Source organism: Mangifera indica, chromosome 4 (genome assembly GCF_011075055.1).
Source record: "Mangifera indica cultivar Alphonso chromosome 4, CATAS_Mindica_2.1, whole genome shotgun sequence".
Classification (NCBI taxonomy): domain Eukaryota; kingdom Viridiplantae; phylum Streptophyta; class Magnoliopsida; order Sapindales; family Anacardiaceae; genus Mangifera; species Mangifera indica.
The window spans coordinates 12,496,607-12,523,960 of record NC_058140.1 but is presented as its reverse complement, the minus strand read 5'-3'; the positions used below and the strand labels follow the sequence as shown (position 1 = coordinate 12,523,960).

The following is a 27,354-nucleotide window of genomic DNA, read 5'->3' as shown; positions in this document are numbered from 1 at the left end:
TTTTCTAAAATGACAAAATTACCCCTCCCTTCATTTATATAACTCTCCTCACTCACTATAAGGTTAAATGTAATTTAGGATAAATATGGGGGGTTTTTGGATATTTTACATTGTAAAGGCATTTTCATATTTATTTATATATTTCATTACTTTTTCTAAAATGTCAAAATTACCCTTCCCCTCATCTATATAAACCCTCCTCACTCATTTTATTTCCACACACTTCTCATATCACTCAAACACTCACTCTCACTTTCATTTTTTTTCAACATCAATTAGTAGGGATTCGTTCGGACGAAGGAAGTTCGTATTTCTGAATTCGACTCGAAAAAATACTATTCATCAAAAAAAGGTATTTATGTCAATTTTACCCTAAAACTTTATTTTATTTGTTAAGTATAGTTTTTATGTCGTAATATGGGGGTTAAATGTAATATTTGACAAGTATGGGGGTTAAATGAATTTAGGATAAATATAGGGGGGTTTTGGATATTTTACATTGTTATGGGGGTTTTAGATATTTTACAATATATACAGGATTTATATAACATGTTAAAAATATATAGGTATTGCTTTGATACAAGACGACATACAAGGGTGGATGTAACTGGCGGAGTAAAAATGCATGAACCAATATCCCGCAGAATTTGGTTTCGGGTAAACGAAGGAAGGACCCGAAATATGTCCTCTCAAATAGTCGCAGCTGACAAGGGGTCAATGTAGAAGAAATCCGGGATAATGCAGTATGCTGTGCACGAGATATCGCATCTGCCCGGAAGTATCTGGACTCGTCGGGAATGCGTAGCTCGCTGTCAATCCGTCTTCTTTTGCGAGAAATATCCTGTTAAAATTCAATGTAAAATTTGTTAGACATTCATAAAAATAAATATGTAAACAAATGTATTAGTGAAAAAAATATTAAAAAATGAGAAATTCCAAATAATCAAAAAGGAAATGACAAAACTTAACAAATAAGAACTGAAATTCGAGTTCTATACGTTCAACTTCCGTAGAATACGAATCGATATATCCTAAAATAGTGAAATTAGAAAAAAATGGAACTGAAATTCGAATTTTATACGCTAAAATACCTTAAAGTGACGATAATTGAAAAATCGTTCGGAGATCTTGAAAATACGATTCGATATATCCTGAAATGGTGTAATTCGAAAAAACGGAGTTGAAATTTGAATTCTATACGTTGAAATACCTTAAAGTGATGATAATCGAAAAATCGTTCAGAACTCGTAAAAATACGAACTCATATATCCTAAAATAGTGAAATTCAGAAAAACGGAACTGAAATCCGAATTTTATACGTTGAAATACCTTAAAGTGACGATAATTGAAAAATGGTTCAGAAATCTTGAAAATACGAATCGATATATCCTAAAATAGTGAAATTAGAAAAAACGGGAAAAAAGAATTCGAATTCTATACGTTGAAATTAGAGATGGCAATTTGGACCCGATTTTATGGGCCCCGACCCTCCCCGACCCTAACGGGGAAAGGGGCGGGGATGGGAATGAAAAAAATCTCCGTAGTCGGGGATGGGTCGGGGACGGGGATACATATTTCCCCGCCCCGCCCCGCCCCGCCCCTCCCCTCCCCTCCCCTCCCCTCCCCACCCTGGCCCAGCCCATCCCATCCCATCCCCTCCCCACCCCACCCCTTCCCACCCCTTAAAACTAATATATTAATATAATAACTTCTAAACTATTAAGTTCTAGAAATTTTTACATTATGATTTATTAAAATTATAACTTTAATTTTACTAATTTTTGAATTATCAATTATCAACTTTTACTAATTTCTGTACTATTAATCTAATATATTAAAAAGACCCCAGAATCTCATTATCATAAAATGCAAATGCACCAAATTAATTTTATTTCAACTTCAAAACTTAGTTAGTCAATCCAGCAGGTTTTACACAAAAAAAAAAAAACAAATTATAAACTTGATAAAATCAATTGAAGTGAATGAAAAGTGTTAAATTTAATGTTATTATAAAATTATCCTAAATCACATACATGAAGAGCTACTAATGAAGAGATTGATTATTGCATATTGTTAGATTTTATGAAAACTTTGTATTTGAACTAAAATAATAATGAATATTTTGTAGCTCTTGTAGCAAGTGATATTTTGGGAGAATATGATTTATTTTATTTATTGAAATACATAAAGGAATTAAAATTTATATTTACGGGTATTGAGAGGGGATTTTTCCCCGCAGGGACGGGGCGGGGATAGGGAGGGGATTTTTCCCCACGGGGACGGGGCGGGGATGAAGAGGGGATTTTTCCCCGAGGGGATTTTCCTTCGCGGGGAGGGGACGGGGATTATTTTTTATCCCCGTAACGAGGACGGGGCGGGGACGGGGATTGATATCCCCTCCCCGCCCCTCCCCATTGCCATCCCTAGTTGAAATATCTTAAAGTGACGATACTCGGGAAATCATTCAAAAATCGTGAAAATACGAATCGATATATCTTAAAATGGTGAAATTAGAAAAAACGGAACTGAAATTCGAATTCTACACGCTGAAATACCTTAAAGTGACGATAATTGAAAAATCGTTCGGAGATCTTGAAAATACGATTCGATATATCCTGAAATGGTGAAATTCGAAAAAACGGAGTTGAAATTCGAATTCTATACGTTGAAATACCTTAAAGTGACGATAATCAAAAAATCGTTCGGAACTCGTAAAAATACGAATTCATATATCCTAAAATAGTGAAATTCAGAAAAACGGAACTGAAATTCGAATTCTATACGTTGAAATACCTTAAAGTGACGATAATCGAAAAATCGATCAGAAATCTTCAAAATACGAATTGGTATATCCTGAAATTGTGAAATTCGAAAAAACAGAACTGAAATTCGAACTCTATCAGTTGAAATACCTATGAATGTCGCTAACCGAAAAATCATTTGAAAAATTGAAAAAACGAATCGATATATCCTATAAACGAAAAATCGAAATATTAAGTTGAAATAACGTCGTTACATCGTAAGTTGTGCCAAAAAGCACCAAAATTCGAAAACTCGAATTTAAAATTTGAAAAATACATATAGAAAAACCTAAAACAGAAAAAACGGATATAAAATTTGAAAACTACACGATCAGAAACCGTGGATAAGAAAATTCTCAATTTAACCCCTCATTAAAATTCTTTAATTAAAAAGGTCCAATGTTATATCAAAAATTTCCATAAAACCCCATGTGTTGTAACGAATCAATCCGGCTCCCCAAGGTTTTAAAAACCCCACTTTAACCCCCAACTAGGACTGGTGGAAGACGCTGCCGTGGGAAAATTCGTCCTGACGTGGGAAATTCCGTTCCCACGGCAGACTGCCGATCCATTCGGCAGCCAATTTCGGCCAATTTTTGGTCGTTTCGACCTCCGATTTTTACATAAATCAAATCTACACATTGTATAACATAAAACCCCTCAATCAATTCAACAAAAACAACCAAAAATCCAAACATTTTAAACAATATTCAAAGCGTAAACCCTAAAATTTCAAACCCAAAATTCTCAATCAAATCTCAATTATATCAGCAATAAATTGATCCAAACAAAATTACGGGAGATATACTAACCTTCTTTGTCATTTACGGTTGCCGGGAAGCTTCAAAATCGACGGGGATGACCTTTGCCGTGGGATTGACGTGGGAGGAGGAAAACTTGTGGAATTTTCGTGGAAATGCACAGTAAAAACAGAACTTGTCGTGGGAAGAAATGAAAATTTTGCTGTGTTTATAAAGGGGGCAGTTTCGTCATTTCGCTTTTCCCACGACAACGTGCGAAATTTCAGAAAAACCCGACGTGGGCTAAGGATTTCCTCGACACCCCAATGTGTTAAAAAAGCCAGTTTACCCCCCCAAACCCATTGTCCATTCAACTGCCGTGGGAGAATTCGTCTTGCCGTGGGAAACTCCGTTCCCACGGCAGATTGCCGATCCATTCGACAGCCAATTTCGGCCAATTTTTGGTCGTTTCGACCTCCGATTTTTACATAAATCAAATCTACACATTGTATAACATAAAACCCCTCAATCAATTCAACAAAAACAACCAAAAATTGAAACATTTTAAGCATTATTCAAACCGTAAAGTAAACCCTAAAATTTCAAACCCAAAAATCTCAATCAAATCTCAATAATATGAGCAATAATTTGATCCAAACAAGATTACGGGAGATGTGATAACATTATTTTCCATTTTCGGTTGCCGGAAAGCAAGAAAATCGGCGGAAATGACGTTCGCCGTGGGATTGCCGTGGGATGTGGAAAAAATTCGAATTTTCTTTGAATTGTACAGTGAAAATTTGCTGTGTTTATGTATGGGGGCAGTTTCGTCATTTCACAAAACCTGGGCATTTTTGCTTAAACCTGAATTTTTTGGGCAATTTCGCTTAGACCCCTTTAATTTTGCCTAGTTTTTAAAATTTCCCATGTTTGAATTATTCAATAGTAATTCCAACGCAGAGTTATTAATTTAATACAGATGATGTTAAGCTAAAAGAATCCGAAGATGAAGTTCGTATAAATTATTATACACTATGATGCACATGGAAAACAAAAGTGGTATATTATTTTATGTATATGAAGATGAATTGAAGTTCATCTTATAAAATGCAAGTGATTAATGGCTTTGAATAGCTGCTCAACCTGACTAACCCTTATTCATATATGTTGCGTCACACTCAATACAAAGTCTCATGGTATCATGTAGTTAAAATTTTATTTTTTAAATCTTGATATGATCTAAAATGTTACCAGATATATTGAACTTATTAAAACAAAAAAAAAAAAAAACACACATCATGCTTTTAAAATAGTTCGATTTGACCTACATCTATTAAGTATTATTAATCAATGATACAATGAAGAATACCCAGTGGAGGATTAAACTTGAACAATGATTTTAGGTAAGAAAAAGTATATAGGCTAGATTTTTGTTTGCTTCATCCTCTTATTTTTATTTTCTTGATATCTTATTCTAATTGAATTCAAACAGAATAATTATATTAACATGATTCCGATTGAAAAGAGAAAGATAATTTTTCTTTGCAAACACGAAAAAGGAAAATAAAAAAATTATTTCATTCATATTGTGAAGATTTAATTATTGTGACTAATCACTTATCATAATTATTTAGATTGATTCTAATATGAAAAAACTTCTTGATGTTATACATGATGAATTTTTCTACCACATGATTTAGACTTTTGCTAAAAGATGATGTGAAAGCATTAAAATGTCTTGGAAAATTGACTTTGAAGATAGCCATTTTTGTTGACTAGAGGAGCGGCAAAATTTCTTATAAAACCCTCTTACTCTCCTCATGTAAGATACACACTTCCTTCGCTTAAACTTTCTTGCTTCTTCTTTTTGCTTCTTGTCATCATTTCGACGCCTTCCTTCTATTCCCTTAATAAAATTTTAGTTATAGTCTCCATCATTCAGTTAATTCCATCATATAACACTAGAGTAAATGTTATGTGGGTAAGAATTTTCCATACAACAATTATCTGCTAGTTTTCAAAGTATGGGGGACGACTTCGTCAACTTTTAGTCTTCCTATGTGGACAAAACATGTGGAGAGTCAGAGTCTACATAGTATTTATTGAATCATATACATGTGTCACGTGCTAATCTTAATTATTAGGATATCAAGGTGACTTGGTGATCACACTTCGAGTATGTTGCTTGGATTGATAACACGTTGTAAAGATACAATTAATGGATGGTGAGGATTACTTCTAGCTTGACCTGAATTTGCCTATAAAAATTTGACAACTGTCATCTTTTCATTTTGGGTTTTCCTGAAAATTTTAATATGCTCACATGGATAATATGTTAAATTCTTGTATCCGATTCAATTTAACCAGCTAACATACAACTATAAGACATAGCTTATAGATTGATGAAAGTCCTTCCATCAAAAAATGAGATGGTCACACCAGTTTGAGATCCAAAAAGTAATTTTTTAGTAATCGAATGAAACACAATTAACCTGAGAGTTATGATATATGTAGTCTAGAGGTTTTCGAGTATAATCATATGATAAAAGACTTGATTATCCTCGCTATAAGAGTTAGGGATAGACTCTAAAGGATTAAGTTATGATGGGTCAACTCAAAGATATTTTGGGGATTATATATAAATTAGTAGTAGAGTTTCTTACTTGCTAAATGTTTTATCACTTACTCTCGATTTTTATGTTTACAGGTACAAGTGATCATGATGATTGCGGCATGAGCGACAATCAACAAGCATAGAGACTACGTGAGGGTATTTTTGTCAAGCTTGTGTATGTTCATGTTATGTTTACATTTGAGTTTGATCTGTTTGAGGTGTAAAAACTACACTTTATATTTTTGTTTTGTTTGTAATGACTTTTTTGTATGGACATCCTTTGATGAAATTCTATAATCTGATAATGTAAGGGGTTTTTGGTAATGATTAATGTAATGAATGATGTTCTTATTGAAGTTTATAAGTGAATGTATGCTTACTCACTCAAAGTAGTGTTATCTTCCTCTGGAGAACAGTACAATTTCTAATGGGGGTGTCACGTATGTAACTTTGAAAATATGCAAAAAACAACTCCACAATCCCCTTGTAGGTTTGAAAACTTGACAAATACACCCTTTTTTGTAATAAATTTTTTAGGCTATCAGGCCACAGACTTGAACAATATTTGTTCAAGTTTGAATCTGATAATTTAACGAACAAATTATTTTATTCAGATTTGCCTAAGACCCCAAAATTTATTCAACTTGAAACTAATTTTTTTGGGTCAAACAATTGAACCATAAACTTGCTTGACCTAATTAACAATCCTAGACATATATAATATTACTCATAATATTAATAATACCTTAATAAATATTAAAAGGTAACTTCTTATTCAATATAATATTTGAATATCAAATATTAGTTAAACATAAAATTATATCTCATTTGAGAAAATTTCAAGGGCATATACCTATAATTTAGGTGGGAATTTGGTATCATTGTATATTATAATACTATAGTTAGATTTTGAATAATTTTATTTATTTGATCTAATGAAACTGTGGGATGACTAGACTTGTGATGACCAATTTAAAAAATTAATAAATTTTTTTATCATAAATTTTAAATAGTTATATTTTTCCGTTTATTAAAGTTAATCCTTATATATAGCGGATAAAGAGATTGTTTCACAATTTCAATTGTCATGTTTGTAGTGCAAGACTCTAAATTGTATACTTCTACTGAAAAAATTACATCTACAAATGTTACATATTTTTAGATATTTTTAGATAGTACAAGTTTCCTTATCAACACTGTACATGATTCACTATTATAAAACTCAACCCAATACAACTTTTCAAATTATTAATGTTGGTGAAAATTGATGGTTTGCATCACCGTTACTAGATTATTGTTATGCAAATGCAACTTCATTGGTTGAAATATGAATCCCAACCAATGTCGATAGCTAGTGTCAATTCATTGTCTCAATGTGCTCTACTCCTCTAAATCTTGATCTCCTTTGATTCTGTTTGTAAATGCCTAAAAAATGTAAGTCATCAAAGGAAAATTTTTAACAATAAAACTATATTTATAAACAATAATATGTCATTATATGATTATGTATTATTTTAACTCTAATTTAAAATTATCGAATCATATAATGATATTTATTATTTGTGTATAAAATTATACGTATTATTTATATATATAATACTACTCATGTTTGAATATACCCCATCAATATTATCATCTTAATAATAGTAGTATAGATTAATAATAGTGGTATATTTATAATGCACCACGATATTTCATTACATTTTATATTTTTATTATTAAGGAAAAATATTTATATATTTTAGTAAAATTTCATATTATTATCATATCAAGGATAATATACACTTTACAAACTGAACCTATTAACTAGATGAATTAAGGTGTTTAAGAACCCAATTAATCACACTTAACACATGTGATCTCTTATAATAAATTAACCAAGTAAAATCCCTAATCGGCATTCCTTGAGCAACTAAATAAGTCCATGGATATCCTAATCTAGCTACAGAACACTATACTCTTGCGCCCAAACACCCGTGAATAACCACAACGTTACTCTCTTTTGTTTTTCATTTTGCCGCCAAATTGGAGTTTTTAAACGGCAGACAAGCTCCTTCTCAAGTAATCTATTGTCAATTCGTTATTCATGGAAGACGAAGAAAAAGAAATTTTCTCAGCGTCCGATACAGCCGACTCAAGCGACGAATTCACCGTCGATGGCGATGACGAAGATTATAATGATAACGATAACGGCGAGGATGATGAAGAAGAAGAACAAGAAGAATCAGTGGCAGATTCTCCGCCGTCCGACGAAGATCGGAAGTCGAAAAACGTCGACGCTCTCGTCAGGTGAAATTTCATTCATTTTGTTTATCAGTAAATAAATTTTATTATTTTTGTGTGGAATGTCTAGATTATCGTATTAGTACTTTCTGAGTTAGGGCTTTTAGCTCAAATTTCAAATAATCGAATAATTTAAATAATTTTTTGTTGGATTTGGGTTTTTTGATTGATTAGAGGCAACCTTGTTGTGAAACGACAATCACTGCTTCCAAGAGTCCTTTCGGTTACAGAAGGGGCGGCCGTTTGTAGGAGACCTTTTAAACCTCCTTCTTCCGATGGCTACAATAACGGAAACGAACAGCTTGCTCGTCGTCTTTGGGCACGCAAACGGTTTGTCCCTTGGGGCTCCGCAAGGCCAGTGTTGGTGACTATAAACAGTAAATTCGATTTACCGAGGACCGTTGAGAAGGATGTCGTGGAGGAAAATGTGACGTTGCCACCTGGGGTTGAGCCTTTGGTCCTGTGGCAACAAGAGGAAGCTGAGCATGGTGGTGATAATTTGTTTACAATATCAGTTAATCCACTGTTGGTTCGGTTTCTTCGATCCCATCAAAGGTAATGTTTATGATGCGAATTTTATTTGAATTTTGAAATTTTGTGATATTTACGGGTTTTTATTTTAGTTCAAATGACATATTCATGAATGAACTCCTTTTTTTAATTAATTCTATTCTTTTAAGATTGTAAACACCAATTTGGGCATATTTTTTGGTCTGACCTTCACTCTGAATTCTGATTGCTGAAGCCATGGGAAAATATTGGTAGAGCATTGATACTCAGAGTAATAATGATTTGGACTTAATCTTTACTTTTCTTCTTTATTTATTTTTTTGAAAGAAATTTTATGCTATTAGATATGACAATATTTTTAAAATCAGTGTTTGAGATTATGTTTTGATTTAGCTATGGTCTTTTGAATGGATACTAACTTCTTTTACGCTAAATTGCAGAGAAGGGGTTCAGTTCATGTTTGAATGTGTTTCAGGATTATGCAGTGCTGCCAATATATATGGATGTATTCTTGCTGATGATATGGGGTAAATGCTTTACCCTTTCTGTTTAATATTGAGTTTGTAGGTTTCCTTTTTCTCCTTCTATTCAATGTTACTGTGAGAATGATGGTTTTAGTGTCAATTCTGCAGGTTGGGGAAGACATTGCAGTCAATAACATTACTCTATACTCTCTTATGTCAAGGGTTTGATGGAAAGCCAATGGTTAAGAAGGCCATCGTTGTCACACCAACCAGTCTTGTAAGTAATTGGGAGGCTGAGATCAAGAAGTGGGTTGGAGAAAGAATTCAACTCTTAGTTCTCTGTGAAAGCACCAGAGATGATGTTGTCTTCGGAATTGACAGTTTCACAAGTCCTTGCAGTCCTTTGCAGGTAAATCTGTGTTGCAATTTCTGGTAATTTTCTAGAAATATGAGCTAATCTAATCACTATCACAGGTACTCATTGTTTCATATGAAACGTTTCGGATGCATTCTTCAAAATTTACTGGACATGGGTCTTGCGACCTTCTTATTTGTGATGAGGCTCACAGGTTGAAAAATGATCAAACATTAACAAATCGGGTATGGCATGTAAAGTAAAAAAATCTTCCTTCCATTTTTTTAATATATTCTTTTGTCATTGTTGACTGACATCAGTTATTAACATTTCTTTGGATCAGGCATTGGCTGCTCTCCCATGTAAGCGTCGAATTTTGTTGTCTGGAACGCCAATGCAGGTGGTAGACATTTGCCAATGATTCTGTAGTGTAAAAGTAAGTTTCTTGTTGCTATATTTATTTCTTTATGTGGATCTTTGCAGAATGACCTAGAAGAGTTCTTTGCCATGGTTAATTTTACTAATCCTGGAATCTTGGGTGATGCTGCATATTTTCGACGTTACTATGAGGTGAGGTGATGCTATATATTTGAAATACTATATTTTGAGATGTTAACTCCTTGTCCTTTCTCATACATTTTCTACTTCACTTTGTTAATGTATCATTATCTTGTGTGTGAACTTTAATTGCAATTACAAAGACACCGATTGTTTGTGGAAGAGAACCTACTGCTACTGAGGAAGAGAAGAAGCTAGGTATTGAGCGTTCTGCAGAACTAAGTGCAAAAGTGAATCAGGTAATTTAATTTATTTGTTTATTTATGGATTCACTTATATGGGCTAGCTTTCCTAATAGTTATTGAATCTATTTGTCTTGGACTAGTTAAACTTTTTAACTATATGATAATGTGAAATTCCTGCCTAGTAGAAAAGTATTATGTAGAGGAATTGAGGGGTTTCTGATATTCTTCTGCAAATAAGGTAGAATTGCTTTTATTGTTTCTCAGATTTGACCTGTAGTTACATGTTTGCAGTTTATTTTGAGAAGGACTAATGCATTGCTATCAAATCACTTGCCACCAAAGGTATGACATGTGCAAGTGCCACTGTCATGGTTTTGTTACATGAAGATAATTTCTTGATTCTCCAACCAGTTAGGGTTTATTTGTTTATATGTGGATACACTTATAGAGGTTATTTCATTTCTCTTTCAGATAGTTGAAGTTGTTTGTTGCAAGTTGACTCCTCTCCAATCAGAGTTGTATAACCACTTTATACATTCCAAAAATGTGAGTGTCATTCTTTTTTAACTCCATGTTGGATTAGAGACGTGCATTAATATTTGATTGTTAGTGTTGACAGTTCTAGTGTATTTGCTCTTAAACACAGGTTAAACGGGCAATTTCTGAAGAAACTAAGCAATCGAAGATTTTGGCTTATATCACTGCTCTTAAGAAGCTGTGTAATCATCCTAAGGTTAAAAAATCTCTGTACAAAATCTATTTACTACATATGTTATTTCTAGCTTTATTTTTTGGTAGAACTACCTTTAAATTAATTCTAGTTATTGTCCGATGTTGCACAGGATCTAATATGATCACTTCTTTGCATGCTATAGATAAATAGTAGTGAACAGATTTTCATTAGAACAATGTTAGCCCCCACATTATAGGGCTGATTCAGCATATCAATAATTATTTGTATGTGATGTAAGAATATAATAAATAATTGCAAGATTAGGTAATAGAGTTAGGATTTAACAATTACTAGTTAGGTTTAGATTGTCAATTATGATTAGAAATCCAATTGGGGTTAGATTTGAAGTGAATAAATACTAGTTATTCGGGAAAATTGGAATAAACTTTTGAGAATCCAATTTTAGAGAAACTTTGTATCCAAGGGTGCGGAGATATTGGGTTTTTAATTGTAATCGTGATCTTCATTCAATTAGATTCAATTCATTCAATAAAAGTTCAATTAATTATTTTACAATCAACACTTACAATTCTAGGTTTTACCAATTGGTATTAGAGCACCGATCCACTTGTGTTATTCCTTGGTTAGCCTATGGTTTCATGTGGAAGGAGAGTCGAGTGGATTCATTGGAAAAAGAGGTGAAGGATTTGAGGGAATTATGGCAAAAGGAACATGATGAATAGAATGACCAATTTCAAATGTTGGATGGAAAATTATCAGAGAATGTTGGTTGCCATGAGTGAAAAATTGGATACTCGGATGGGATCTAGCTTTACCACTTTGGCTGAAGAAAGATCCATAAACTTCAAACATCCACCTTGACAATGCACAATCAATAGATACCTCAAGAGCAGCCCACGGTCAGACCACCCAAACTTCGACCTTTTGCTTCACTTATTACAACCAAAACCCACTTTACACTAAGCCAAAAATTTGTTTCCTGCCACCCAGCCAACATTGCTCAACTTGCCAATTTTCCTGCTCCCAATTTCCCATTGCAACCTGCCCTCCTGAACCACTTGCTTCTCTAGATGCTTCCTGCTCATCCACCCCTCATAAATCTTGCTAAACTCCCTTTGACCATTTGTTGGAGGACCTAAGAGCAGAACAACTCTGGTTTAATTTTTGTACTTTAGCCTTGGGGCCACAACTATTGTTGAGAGGAAACAATTGTTAGGCCCCCACATCATAGGGGTGATTTACAAAATTAATAATTATTTGTATGTGATCTAAGAATTTAATAAATTATTGCAAGATTAGGAAATAAGGTTAGGATTAAATAATTACCAATTAGGTTTAGGATAATCAATTATGATTAAAAGTCCAACTAGGATTAAATTTGAAGTGAATAAACAGTAGGTATCAGGGAGGATTGAAATCAACTTTTGAGAATCTAAATTCAAAGTATGTCTATATCTGGGGGTGAAGCATTATCAAAAATCTGTTGGTGTAGTGCTAGAGATATTGGATTTTTAATTGTAATCATAATCTTCATTCAATAAAATTTAATTTATCCGACAAAAATTTAATTATATCCATTACAATAAACAAAGCACTGACCCTTAAATTCAGGGCCCTAGCAAACAAGTTTTCACTGAAAGTGTACTCAAGCCTAGTCCATGCTTCACTTTTTCTTATTTAATATCTATTTTGTTTTATACAGTTTAGAAATATATATGTTGTTAGACAGATTGATTCTTATTGAAAATAGTTTATCTATGCAGCTTATCTATGATACTATAAAAAGTGGAAGTCCAGGAACTACAGGGTTTGAGGATTGTATACGCTTTTTCCCTCCAGAAATGTTCTCTGGAAGGTAAATACTTGTTTGAATGTGTTATTCATGAATATCTTATTTTCATATTTAGGATTATATATGATTTATTTTCCCTGATATATCGTTAGATCTGGATCATGGTCTGGAGGTGATGGTGCTTGGGTTGAACTTTCTGGAAAAATGCATGTCTTGGCACGGTTGCTGGCACATCTACGCCATAGAACTGATGATCGGATAGTTCTAGTTTCAAATTATACCCAGGTACATGGTAATTACTGCTAAACAGAACAGTATATGAAATGCAGATACATATTATTATATAAGTTACTTCTTCAGTTTGCCATTTTCCTTTTACTCTCTGATATGCCAGTACTGATCCATCCATGGGGACGGTATTGAGTTCCATACACAATGACTAATATTATGCCATCTAATGATTTGTTTGGTCATGTGAACTTATCAGTTCTATTTATCATTTATATAAATATCTTATATATGGAGTATATTAGGACCCAATTTATTTATTTTTAACCAAATTTTACTGTAATGTACCAGACACTAGACCTTTTTGCTCAATTGTGTCGTGAAAGAAGGTACCCTTACTTGAGGCTTGATGGAACCACATCTATCAGCAAAAGACAGAAGTTAGTTAATCAATTTAATGATCTATCAAAGGTACAAATCCCATCTGAAAATTACGCTGTTTTTTGTGCAGCTTCTAGGCTTATACAGTTTGATTTGAACAATTTGCAGGATCAATTTGTATTTCTCTTAAGCAGCAAGGCTGGTGGTTGTGGTCTCAATTTAATTGGTGGTAACCGACTTGTTTTGTTTGATCCTGATTGGAATCCTGCCAATGATAAACAAGTAATTGCCTTATGCTGAACTTCAAGTGTACTAGTCAATCTAATGCCGGTTAATAAGTAAGCATATTGATCCCCTATAACTTGATATTCTGATTATTTGCATGTTATGTTTTGCACATACTTAGGCTGCTGCAAGAGTTTGGAGGGATGGGCAGAAGAAGAGAGTCTACATATACAGATTTCTTAGTACTGGAACCATAGAAGAAAAGGTTTTAACATGTCAACAACAGAGTTAATGCAACCACAATGTTTTGTTAATTTTTGATCGAAAGATAGTTTGAGTTTTTATGACCTGAGGTTGGAATCTGCTCTTAATTTCTTTAGGTTTACCAGCGTCAAATGTCCAAAGAAGGGCTTCAGAAAGTTATTCAGCAAGAGCAAATGGAGAGCCATTCAGCACAGGTTCTTGATAAGATCCCCTTTTTGGATGATCTGAGTTTACAATTTGCTCTTAAATGCATGCAATATAAAGTATTTGAATTACAGGGTAACTTTCTTTCAATGGAAGATTTGCGTGACCTGTTTTCGTTTCATGAGAATGTTAGGTACATATTATTTCTGAAGCTGAAACTACTGTTCTGTGTATTACAGAAAATGTCAATTTAAAATTTTCATCATTGATCTATATACTAGTCTTGTTATTGCTGATGATGAGATAGGTATAGTAGCACTATCACAAGTAAAACAAGAAATATAAGTAGTACTGTTTCGTGTTCTATTTAGTAATATAAAATGACGTCAACCTAGCTTGGTCTGTGTGGCTTAATACCAAATAATTATGGATAATATTTGCAATTTGAAGTATAGTAGTAAAAGATGTGGAGTTCATCTATAATAAATATTGATTTAAGAATTGTCTGTTAACCTGAATCATTTTGGATCACTGTTGGCACAAAAATTATCTGTTTCGAAACCCCTAAGCTTGTCATTTTAAACTGTATCAAAATGTTATTAGCTTTTGCATTTCATTTCCTGCTTTTGCAGCATGAAATTGTTTCTGAAATCTTCATGTGTAATGATTAGTTTAAATTGTACTTTTAGGTCTGAAATTCATGAGAACTTGAACTGCACTCGTTGCCAAAATGACAAAGTTGGACCTGAGAACATAGGAGTGGGAGATGAAAACAAATCAGAACATAGAAAGTATCAGTCTGATGAAGACATTCCAGATATTGGTGGTTTTGCTGGAATTGCTGGATGCTTGCACAAGTTAAAGAGCTCGGAGAAACAGGTATCACCAGATTCACTGCATTATCATTGCATTTACTAGTGTCTAATTTTAGTTTTTAAACATTTGGTACTATTCTTTTTTTCTCTTCAAAATTGTATCAGGTAGGAACTCCACTGGAAGAAGATTTAAATAGTTGGGGGCATCATTGTCAGTCAACATCTGTGCCTGATGCTATACTTCAAGCTTCTGCTGGTGACGAGGTTTGCCATTTGTCTGAAGTTTCATATCTACTCAATTTTCATTTTCTAGGGAAAAAGAATTCCATTAAGTTGCTCACAAAGTAACTGTGCCCGGTAAAATTTTAAGGTAAACCATCCATCTTGCTGAAAACATATTAAAGTTTCATTAAAACGTGAAAAACTAGGCGAATCATGGCCATGCCTGTTGTAAGAACTTTAAGAGTCAACTAACGTTCTTTAATACGAAAACTGGTTCTAATATTTTGTGTTACTTGTCAAATATCTAGAGAGTGTCTTAGCAGCAACATCATAAACATAACTGCAATAATCGGTGCATTCACATGTGCTCGTCATCTGGCTGTAAATAGATGTGGAGTATTCACAGTAACAATTTTGCAGGTCACATTTGTTTTCACAAACCAAGTAGATGGGAAGCTTGTACCAATTGAATCAAAGGTAAGCCCACAGATGGAGCAAACAGAGGGAAACAAGAACCAGAGTAATCTCAAGCAAAACCTGGACCGAAAACCCAATCTATTGTCTCAACATCATAGGCTTCTACAATCTATTTCTTCAAACGAAAATTCTGGGAATATTGCATTATCTTCTCAGCCTAAGCAAAAGGGAAGTGTGAAATCAATAAGAACTTCTTTAAAAGGTACAATAAAGCATAAACTCTCAACTGTGAATCAATTGCCCCTTAAAAGATTATCTCCTGAAAATGTAGAGCATGATGATGATTTTGCATAAAGTTTTGGCGGCTTAAAATAATTAATTATCCCCTTTGTTTATAGTTGCTAGACAAAGTGATGGTTTTGTCAGATCTATGGAGTTTAATCAGTGTGCTGTGCTTTTAGTATTAGCATGTGCATCGATAGAGACATCAGCTATTTTTTGTTGGTTTAAAAAGGGAATGGGAATAGATTCTCATCAGGTCTAAGTAAAAGGATTCTTTTACACTTATTGAACTTCATTTTTATCAAAATTTTAGCTTATAGAAAATTAAATTAATGTATGAAAAAAATAGTTTATCAAAATGTGTTATCACTACCATCCCTCGCATAAGCAAGGTCTAGGAGACAAAAAAAAAAAAGTTTTTCTTTTGAAGAACTTTGTATTTTTTTCGTTGAAGTACAAATAGACTGATTTTTTATTTTTTAAAAATCGTTTTGATGTGATTCTATTTTTTGTGTATACAAAAAAAGAATGATTCGTTTAGCTCAAGATTAATCTTTGATAATGGTTCGAGGTAAGGGAACGACAATTATTAAGTTCTCGGCATTCAAAAATACTATGTAAAAACCTTTTTGATTATGTGAGTTGTTTTGGTTAAAAAAATACAAGAAATCTAAAGTGTGGCAGCAATTCCTTGGCAACATTGGCAAAATGTTGGCTCTTTACATGATCTTGTGTCAACAAACGGTTTTGCTGGGATAGATTTGCCTGCCGTTCTGAGAATAAAATTTCCCAGAATACGTTATTTTTTCTATTGCAATTATTGATAATTATGCTTCAGTCCCCTTCCTATTATAGTAGATAATGAGAAATTACGAGACCAAAATGGGGCAAAATTCAGAGCACCCAAATAAACAAAGTTGAGAGGACCTTTTTCCTTTTCCATGATCTAACATTGTAAACCGAGTCTCGTGGGTTTGAACACAAATTTGAGATAAAATTCTTCTAAGATTTACGACACAAAAGACAAGTTTTGCTCACAAAATGGGAGACCAAAAGGGAGACATTTCCCTTAGATTATGTTTTTCTCAAGCTTGCAACAAAACTTGTCAGAGTTTGTAGGATGAGAACAGGACACGTGGCAGAAACCCACTTGGTGAATTAGTAGTTAAATTTGGATTTAGAGGAGGATGATCCATGTGAAGGTCAATAAGTAGGGCAATAGATGGATCAAGAAGAAATGGTGCTTTCTTCATGTGCACATGCTATTAATTAATAGTCAAATCATGGCTTAAACTAGTGTTTAATGTTTTGTTAGTGTTGGTAAGATTTGAGATAATTCAATTTGTTTGATAATCGGATTTGTACTAAACCAGCTCAACTCACATGGATCTACTGTTAATAATTTCAATTTGCTCCTTAGATTCATAGATTAGACTAGAACAAGTGAAAAAAAAAAGGGAAACCTCAAATGTGCTTTTGATAATGTACTAGCCCAAAAACTTACATTTTATCATTTTATACCCCAATCAAATAGGTTAATATTATTGTATTTACAAATGTCAAAAAGCATCAAACACCCTTTTAGTAGAGGGATATTTAACAATCTTAGAGGCATTAAATACAATAATAAAATTATGTATATAAGTAAGATGTACAACTTTATACACAAACAATGATATGTTATTGTCTGATTATATGCTATTTTATTTCTAATTTAAATCTATCTAATCACATGTGAATATTTCATTATTTATGCATATTACACTACTCTAAATAAATAACCAAGAATATGCCTAGTGTTAACAATAAAATTATGGGTACTTAATTTTGGGTATTCAATTAAGTAAAAGTAACACTTAATTACATTATAACACATCATTTAATAGCCAATTAGGACTCAAAATTGAATTTAATTTGCTATAATAGTAATTAAATTCATATGAGTATCTACAAATATATGTTTATAGTTATTTTTAGCTATGAATTTAAGAATAAATTCACAATCAACTATATAATGATATATCATCTAAATATTCAATTGAATCATTAAATATGAATGTACGTAACATTACTCTAATATTAATTAATTTATAAGAACATATAAAAATATATGTTTACAGTTTTTTTTTAGCTATTAGTCTAATTTTATTTTAACCTTCTAATGTTTGATTAACAGAAATATAAAATTAATGAATCTAGTGGTTTATAAAGAACTAGTAAAGTTAAAAATGTAAAATGATAGATCATTCATTTTCAATCAAACAATGTCGAGTGTCATTAAAATTAAGATAGAAAGTTAAATTTTCTGACTGGCTTTGGCTGGAAAAAGAAAATAATGGAAGAAACTTCAACTACCAAATCTTTTATTACTTGCTTCTTTACATGTCTGTTTTTGACTTGGAATCAGAGTCACATGCCCATGAGCTCATTAACTTAGAAAAATAAGAGGTAAGCCAACTGCTTTTGATTTCTTTTGCTTATACAAATGCTTGAGAGTTTCTGCTTTAACCCATCCTAAATACATGCAAGAAACAAGTTATGTGATTAAAGCTTAAATAATTGTGATTTATTTTAACTATTAAACAAACATGATTAGCCCACAACAGGCTGAATCTTAGGGTCAATAGGCCTTATCGGTCACTAGATTAACAATCTTAATTAGCTGATTTAACTTAAGGGAAAGATAATAATTTTATAGAAATGGAGTGAGTGATAGTGCATCTGTCAATCACAAAGTGACAAATCCAAGTAACATGAGATGTCAAACTACACGTGCAGAAAACGTCAAGCTTTGAGCTTCATGAGGATTCTAGCACTGTAAATAAGAGAATTTAGGTTGGGAACATCTGAGAGTATCAGTGTTGTGGTTCTGAATGTCTATGGCATGCTTAAACATGTACAACAATGACCAATCTATGGACCCAAGAATCTCTTTCTCAAATGATTTTGCAGATGCCCAACAAGCTGCTAAGCAAGAGAACAAGTATAGGGAAGCACCAGTTTCTGCAGATTTTGAGTTCTCAGTGAGGAACTACAGCATGACTCCTGCAGATGAGATTTTCTTCAAGGGAATGTTGGTGCCTTCGAAGGATAATTCTGGGAGGAAGATGACTTTGAGAGAGGAATTGCTGGTTGATGATGATGATGAGTACAAGGATGCTTTGCCAAGAGTGCCAAAGATTTCTGGGTGGTGGACAGAGAGGTTGAGGCTGAAGAAGGGTCAAATTGTGGCAAAAAAGGAAGATAGAAATGTTTTGGAGGAAGTAGTTGAAGAGCCAAGGCCTGCATTTGTTAATGACAAAAAGCCTATCACTGTTGGCACAACAATTCAGGTGAGATTTTCAATCTAGTTTCAGGAGATTGTAGTTCGAAACACAGTTGAACACAGAAGAACTCATGACATAATTGTTCAAACTTCTTTCATGTCTGACAGTGTTTGATTAAAGTTGGTTTCTTGGTTACAGGAATTGTTACTTGAAGGAGGGTTGCATAGTGCGAAGACTGGAATATGATTCCAGGGAGGATGATGACAAGCCAAGAGGGATTCATTCTATGGGGAAAAAAAGTGTCATTTCACGGGGAAGGACAATAGAGAGCTCCTTCTGCAGAATAGTTTTTGCTTTTGTCATCAACTTCTGCTATATTTTTTCTACTATAGCTTTTATTATTTTCAGTCAATTCTGAAGTAGAGAAGAAGCTATTACCTGTTTTTGTTCTGTACAAATGTTTGCAAATTAAGAACTTTCATGTGTTAGAAGTTTTGAGCCTAATGTAATCTATTTATTATTTTTTCTCATAACACTATTTTTCCCCTCTTTCCATTTCCTTTATCAGGATCTTATCATCTTTCCCTTTTCAACCAGTGTCTCCTCTTCCAGTGAAAATCATTTCAGTCAAAGATTTGATATAATTTAGTTCAGACAGGTCATAAGACTAGTATGAGTTCAGTAGAAAGACAGATCATAACTCGGGTTTGCAATAAAGAATTAGAATCAGAACCTTCTTCCTTGTTTACAAATCGTGTCACTTAGGACCAAAAATGTGAAAAAAATATTAAAACAAATCTAGCATCCACTGTTTTAAAGCATTTCTCTCTTATTTCTCATCAAGAGATAGAATAGCTCTGGCTCAATTACTGAGCACTAAACATTACTTTTCCCGAATAGGAAACAGAGCTTTTCCTAAATCTCAAATAATCCTCAGAATGCTCAAGATGGGCGGAGGTCACTGTTAACATTCTGGGAAGTGTCAACACAAATCTACAAGTTGGCTGAATTTGCAGTCACAAGTACAACAGCTTGAAGACAATGAAAATCTATCATCCCCTTAAAGGAAATAGAAAAAACAGATTATTACTGCACTGTCAATGGAGTCTCTGGCTTGCCACAGTCATCTCTGATAAATTTTGAACCAGTTGGATCATTTTTGTTCTTGTAGAAAATGAGATCCTATGCAATGTACAGCAAACTGATGATATACATGCATTGTCACTAAGGCTTTAAAAGAATATCACTGTACAACTAGCTATACAATTGGATCATAATAATTATATAATGTCCATAAGGTATAAATATTACCAGCAGCACGTATTTACATTCTGTAAAAGATTTTCGTCTTTGCTTAATGTTGACAGGAAAGAATTTATTGATGGTTCTCCATTCCCTGTACATCTGCAACCAGAAAAAATATTAATTAATATCAGTTTCATGAAAAAAGGTACACAATGAATTTGCAGCATTGATTAAACAAGTCAAGTGGAACAGCAGAAAGAAGTCCAGGCCAAACAAAACATTATTTTACACACACATGTAAGTCATGGTTATAAGGTTACTGTTTAATATGGAAATCAAAATTTTCAGGTAGATAGCAGAATTGCAGAAACATAGTTTTCTCTTCAGAAGCCCTATAAATAACAAGAATTTCTGAAAGAGGATCAACTTACATGTTTCATGGAGAGTCTACAGCACTTGCACAGATATCTCCCCGACAACTAGCTTTAGCTGGCAGGGAAATTGGGAGATCTTTCATCAAGCATGCGATGGAATTAAGGCAACGTTATGATCACATGCAAGGTGCTTGGAATTTGTGGAGTAATGGGATTGGTGTTATCATCGTTATTGCATGCACCATCAGTTCTGTTCCCTTGGCTTAGAAGGACCGAGATATTTCTCCATGGATTCCTTTTTATGCTCAGGATCAAGGCTGCAGTGCAAAAATGGTTAAGAAAGATTAATTTTCAATTCCAAGTTCGGATGTTATTACACTTAATGATCTAAATTGAAAACCAAAAGCGAAGTAAAATAAGAAAGGTACCTATTCCTGAGGCCAAGAAGAGCATAATGTACAGTGCTTGCACAAGCAGGAGCTGGAGCTATAACAGCTGCAGGAACTTCCTGTACAGCAGTTGCCAAAGCAGATCCAGCACTAGCTCCTTGCTGGTACCTTTTCAATGGTTGTTGAATTAAAGCAGAAGCAGATCTCCCCAGGCCATCACTGAAACTCTCATAAGCCTATCAAAAATTAAGAAGATTAACACCTTTTTCTAGATTAAATTTAGTAGAAGATTACAAAATTAGCACCTTGAAAACCTAAAAGAGGATTATTAAGAATACTCATCATGTTGCAGTTAGTTCTGCACTACCTACAACCATAACAATATCAAAACCATATAACCATTTTGATTTATTAAGTCACAACATTATCATCCTTATCAAACACCATAAAAAGACTGTTTAATTCCTCCATACATACAGCATTGTGTCACAAGTGAAGAAACAATGCAAGACCCAAAGCAAACTGAAAAACTCACCTGTTGGATTCCTTGGTGGGCATTTTTTGGCTGATTAAATCTAACATTTGTCTTTGTCTTGTCTTGTACAGGGCATGATACAGAAGGAGTGCTCGTAAGAATGCATTTGGCTTGAAGCAAAATGTCATGAGTCCCTGCTGTCAAATGAACGCCAAGTCCATCAACTTCAAGTGATATACTTCTAGGAAATGCAGTAGTACCTGAAAATAAAATTGCTCTGCTACTATCAACACTGCATATTGAGAATTTGAATTGAAAAACAATTAGAAACCTTTTTAAAACTTTAGATGAATGAGCTTATCATAATACAGTTACCTCTTTCTATTCCTTTGAGTACCCTCCTATCTTACTTGTGGTTCTCAACAGGCAAAGAAACCAGCTTCTTAGCACCAGAACCAACAGCAACCAATGACTGAACAGGGGGCAGCCTCGCAACAATTTATGACTCTACAACGGAAAAAAAAAAGATTAATTAATTGAACAAAATATGCAGGTGCTAACAAAATCTTTATATTCTCAAAGGCAACATAAATACAACTAAAACCTGATTTTGGGATATTTCTTCCAACCACTCCCCAGGAATTGCCTCACACACGCTTCTCCAACCATAGATGCCAACTGCGTGAACATGCTTAAGCTGCAGCTCAACCCCTGAACCAGAATTTATTTAAGCATGATATAACAAAACTCATTTACTGATCTAAGCAAGCATCTATTAAAGCACAACAATAACCAAACTGCATGATGGATAAGATATGAAAGTAAAAAAATTTACCTTCCACGGCACAAGATTTACAAGTTCTACATAATTTCCACCTCTTAGTGCTGCTAGACCCACATGGCTGGGACTGTAATCAACTCGAACAAGAATAGGCCATATCTCAAACTTCTGGAAAAAAAAAAAAATAGAGAATCAGCATTCAGATTTTCTGTAATCAAAACTAGATACTGACATGAACTGAAATGCCAATAAAATTGCACAGTACAACGGAATAAATTATGACATGTGTAAGATATGAGTTCAAGACTTGCCCGAAAATAGGGAAGCAATGCTTCATCTGCAATTCTATGGCCAGCAAGATTTTTCCTCTTTGTTGCCAACAAACTTGAATCAGATGACTCTTTATGACAAGCTGGAGACTTCTCAACTGATGGGCTTTTTGCTTGAAAAATGTCAATGAGAAAGTCAAGCTGGCGTTGACGAAGATGCAATAGCATTGGAAGGATAACAACATGCAATCTGAAAGGATAAGTCACAGATTCAGCATCAAATAATCTCTTTAAAAAGTAAAAAAAAATGAAAACATATATCTAGGTGATTCATCACCAACAGAACTTCAAAGTCAAGAAGCAATTTAAGGAGAGCAATAGTCAGTTAGTCACACATATAGGGCACACAGAAGAGGACAAGAGAATAGTAATATAATTATGTCCCATAGGAAAAGCAACTGTAGATTTAAAATTTCTGATGCAAAGGTAAATAGCAATTCTTCTTTCAAAGGAAAAGCAATTGTAACATGTATATGTATTAAACTCATATGCACTTTCTGCAGACACTGAGCCTTCACAAAATTTGCATATTTAGTCATAAAGAATGATTGGAGGAAGATAAAGATTTTTCAAATGGCAAGATCCAATCAGTGTAGGGGAAAGACTACAAAACATGAAATGGGAGAGAATACCAGAAGCACAATTGTTACCTGCACGACAAGAGAAATGTCTCTACATTCTGCACCCAGATAATGAATACGTGACTCAACATTTATTGGATCACCTTTCACATCATATGAATGCATATCATCTTCATCATGAAAGGAGAGTACAATAGAAATTCCAGCAAACACTGCATTAAGATTGGTTTGGACATGTTTCTGTTCTGTAAATAAATAGAAGAAAATATATTATAGTTTTATACATCTTATAGAAAACCAAGATTATCACACAGCAAATGCATATGCAAATTCAAGAAGAAAAAAGGATGTCATGTATACATTTCTTAGACCTTTAACACATGGAAAACAGAAAAAAGCACATACCAGAAGGAACCTGTGAATTTCTAATTCCATCAAACAGAACAAGTCCAGTTCCACATCCCACTGCTTCCTAAAGCAGATTGAGATTTTCTAATTCCATCAAAGCTTTCAAAAAATTGGTTCACACTGCATGTAGCCAGAGCACAAGCATACAGTATTAGCATCAACTGAGACCAATCTCTATGGTAACAAACAATGCATAATGGACAAACAGATATGGATATAGAACTAAAAAGTTATGGAAGCTTGATTTTCATTTGTAAAGTGTAGTTCTTAGGATTATCGGAAATTGTATATGGAGAATTGAATTAGTTAAGATACGAAATGATGCAGAATCTGTAATACTTTTGTATGATAGAAAATCTGCAACATTACAAAACAACCAAACAAACTCTAGATGTCTCTTATAGGAGTATCACAAGTTACTTCCTCTTAAATTCACTTCAGTCTATGACTAGCACAGACAGAAATACCAATCTTGCCCCTAAATCAACTTCTCCAATACCATCTTTCTGGTTTTTGTTGACAGGATGAGGCACCCAATCCAGGATAAGATGTGAGCCAGGCAGAATAGTTTCAGTAACAGAATTGTGTCCATTCAAAGAAAATATCTTATCAGTGGCAACAGGGGAAGGAACGTTTGGTGATGAATAGAAATGAGAACTTGCATTAAAGTAAACTAAATCTGATGACTTGTGGATCTTATGAACCCTCTGATCCTTATCAAACTTCTTATAGACTTTCCATGAAGCAAAGAACCATTAAATTGCGCTTGGCTGAAATTTGAATTCTACAGGATCTATACAAACATCTACATCCACTTTACAAACATCTAATGAACCATTCTTACATGGTATACTCAATTTTATATTCCCTGAAATTCCACCTCTTTTCCACGACATGATTGGAGTTCTCACATTTGATGGAGAATGATTGGAAACTACATCAGTAGAGGGCATTACCGATGTGCCTCAAGAACCTTTTTTGGGTCAACGTTGTCCATGAAGAAGTTCAAGAACTGCTCCTTGAAATTTTACAAAGTTTGTAAGGCGACTTATTCCAAGAAAATTATCAGCACTTGTATCAATATTCAAGCTAGCATCCTCAGCAATACAAGTTCCACATTTTATTTCTGATATTTGAAAAACCTAAGTCGCATTTGAGCCCACCTTGTTTTCATCCTTCTCTAAACATGGATCATATGCAACAATCAACTTCTATATCCTAACATGGAAGCTTGTAAGAAAACACTTAACCATCTTGGCAATCATCTTAACACCTTCATGAACGTGACAGAAGAAGATTTAGAAACATTCTCCCCCATATGATGCCCAGACTGGCCTGAATCCCATTGCATACTATTACTACCATCTTGACTAGTACTACAACTTTCATATCCAGCCCCAACTCATATTTTTCCTGACAAGGAGCAAGCACTAGCTCAAGTTCATCCACCTCAACTTGACAAACTTGATCCTTCCACGGTATTTTAACTAGCAACGAGCCAATAGAACCTTCTTTTATTACTACTGCCGTCGCTGCACCAAGCTGAAAACAAAAAGAAGAAGAAGAAGAAAAGAGTAAATAAATGAACTAATATAAACATAAGAAAAAAATTTTAAATTATCAACAACAAACCTTCTAAGGTAGCAAATAAAGCAAATTTTTTTTCTCATTATATTAGTATCCCATGATCAACATTACATAATTCAACGATTTTCTTTAACCCACCAGAAAACGTTATACATAGCACAATTACGCTAAACTAAAAAAGAAAATTATATGTAATTAAACAGAGCTAATACACAACACCTTCCGGTTAAGAAAATCAACATTAAGCGCGAGACCATTGAGCTGAATAGAGCCATCGCTGAGCTGAACATCAAGCTGGTCAAGATCAATGTCGCCTAAAATAAATTTTCCCAGTTTCTTCAAAAAGAATTTGCAGACCCTATTCACGGCCTACTTCGACACCATCTCCTCCGCCGTTTTCGCATTCGTTTACTTCTACACTTAAAAAACGATTCCGGGGTTTTGTGCTTAGATTCTTGTTCAAAGCCGGCATGGCTCGGTTCGAATTTGTTTATTTTAAATATGAACCGAGTTTAAGATAAAAGATCCGGTTTGTTTTAAATCCAAGCCAAAATAGCAAGTTAGATAAATAACTTGATTCGGTTCAAATTTAACAGATAGATCGATTTAAATTATATTAAATAATTATTAAACGATGTCGTTTTATTAATAAGTTACAAATTTAAATTATAAATTTAAGTCATATATCTAAATCATAAATTTGAACTATAAATTCGAATTAAACTATTTTTAAATGAACAAAACTTGACTCACTCTTAATATTGATTTGATGAATTTGAACCAAACTATTTTTCATTCGAGTCAATCAATATTCAGATTCGATTCAGCTGGTATCCATCTCTAACTGGATATCAACTGGGTTTTTGATGACTTGCCTAGAATCAGAAGTGAAAATGATATGTATTTTCAACGTTTATCTTGTTAAAATATTCATATGTGTGACTCTTTGAAACGTGGCAATATTAAGTGGTGACAATATTACACAGATTCAATTCTATAGGTGTACCAGTTTGCTTATGTATCCAATTAAATTGCGAAGTTCTGACCAAGTTTAAATTGTGAAAATGATCTGTTCATTCTGTTTGGTCTAGTGCCGAGAAATGGTTCATTTTTGTTCCAGTATCAAGGAGAAAAACGATGGCAGCCATCAAATTATACTGCATTATGTGAAAAGATTTGAGCAATAAGCCAATCAGTGTGGTATGTAGCTGCCGCTACTTCAGTCTCATAGGATATAATCTTTCAGACGCATTTCAAATTTTAACTTCTGAAATTGTCGGGATGTTTATAGATCATATGTAGTGAAATTTTGCATGCTAGACTGATTTTAAAGATTTTACGACCATAAATGTCTCAAGCAAATGATTTTGGTCACAGATAGTAATGTGTTCAGTAGAAATAATATGGCTAGGACATTTCTGAGCAGCTTTGAGTCTCATATTGTATAGTTATTTTAAAGCTGATGATTTTTTTCAGGCTGGGTACAATATGGTCACCTGTGGCAACAACATCAGGACAGACTCTTCAATCTTACTCCACAGAAAAGCTTAAGGTAATCCTCATCGGCTTTTGGTTATGGACTCCGTTGCAATTATTGGGCATATTTAACAATATTCGTGAACACTTGCACAGGTTTATGATCAGAAATACAGTAGTTAATAATTTCTTATTTTTGTGCCATGGAAGACTAAACCTGCAAACCAGGCTGACAGATTATTTATTTAATTGTAAGATATATTTTTGGTGTTGCATGACTAAATAATTGTTCAACTCAAACATACCAATCTTGTATCTTGTTTTCTCTAAATATTTTATTCATTATTGGCACCATCTTCAATATTAACAATAATAATATTATTAATTATATCGCAGAAGCACAGGTGTGATACATGTTAGATGTAAATGGCAGTCTTATGAACTTGCTTTCAAATTTCCGACCCAGATG

General features: G+C 33.6%; 2 protein-coding genes and 1 pseudogene across 2 annotated transcripts; 2 read left to right on the top strand and 1 right to left on the bottom strand.

The window, feature by feature from the left end:
* The first annotated feature begins 8,204 nt into the window (after nucleotides 1–8,204).
* LOC123213457 (protein CHROMATIN REMODELING 25) lies at nucleotides 8,205–16,155 on the top strand. The gene is made up of 21 exons (XM_044632893.1): nucleotides 8,205–8,444; nucleotides 8,613–8,993; nucleotides 9,389–9,475; nucleotides 9,581–9,821; nucleotides 9,887–10,012; nucleotides 10,111–10,167; nucleotides 10,251–10,337; nucleotides 10,469–10,564; nucleotides 10,802–10,852; nucleotides 10,982–11,056; nucleotides 11,157–11,243; nucleotides 12,968–13,059; nucleotides 13,149–13,281; nucleotides 13,576–13,695; nucleotides 13,774–13,887; nucleotides 14,012–14,095; nucleotides 14,211–14,288; nucleotides 14,373–14,431; nucleotides 14,928–15,117; nucleotides 15,219–15,317; nucleotides 15,696–16,155. The coding sequence occupies exons 1-21, from the start codon at nucleotides 8,242–8,244 to the stop codon at nucleotides 16,044–16,046; spliced, it is 2,811 nt and encodes a 936-aa protein (XP_044488828.1). The 5' UTR covers nucleotides 8,205–8,241; the 3' UTR covers nucleotides 16,047–16,155.
* A 2,624-nt stretch (nucleotides 16,156–18,779) lies between these two features.
* On the top strand, nucleotides 18,780–19,773 carry LOC123212777. The gene is made up of 2 exons (XM_044631969.1): nucleotides 18,780–19,306; nucleotides 19,439–19,773. Exons 1-2 carry the CDS (start codon nucleotides 18,848–18,850, stop codon nucleotides 19,484–19,486), a joined length of 507 nt encoding a protein of 168 aa, XP_044487904.1. The 5' UTR covers nucleotides 18,780–18,847; the 3' UTR covers nucleotides 19,487–19,773.
* Nucleotides 19,774–19,917: 144 nt separating this feature from the next.
* On the bottom strand, nucleotides 19,918–25,814 carry LOC123214300 (annotated as a pseudogene).
* Between the last annotated feature and the right edge of the window lie 1,540 nt (nucleotides 25,815–27,354).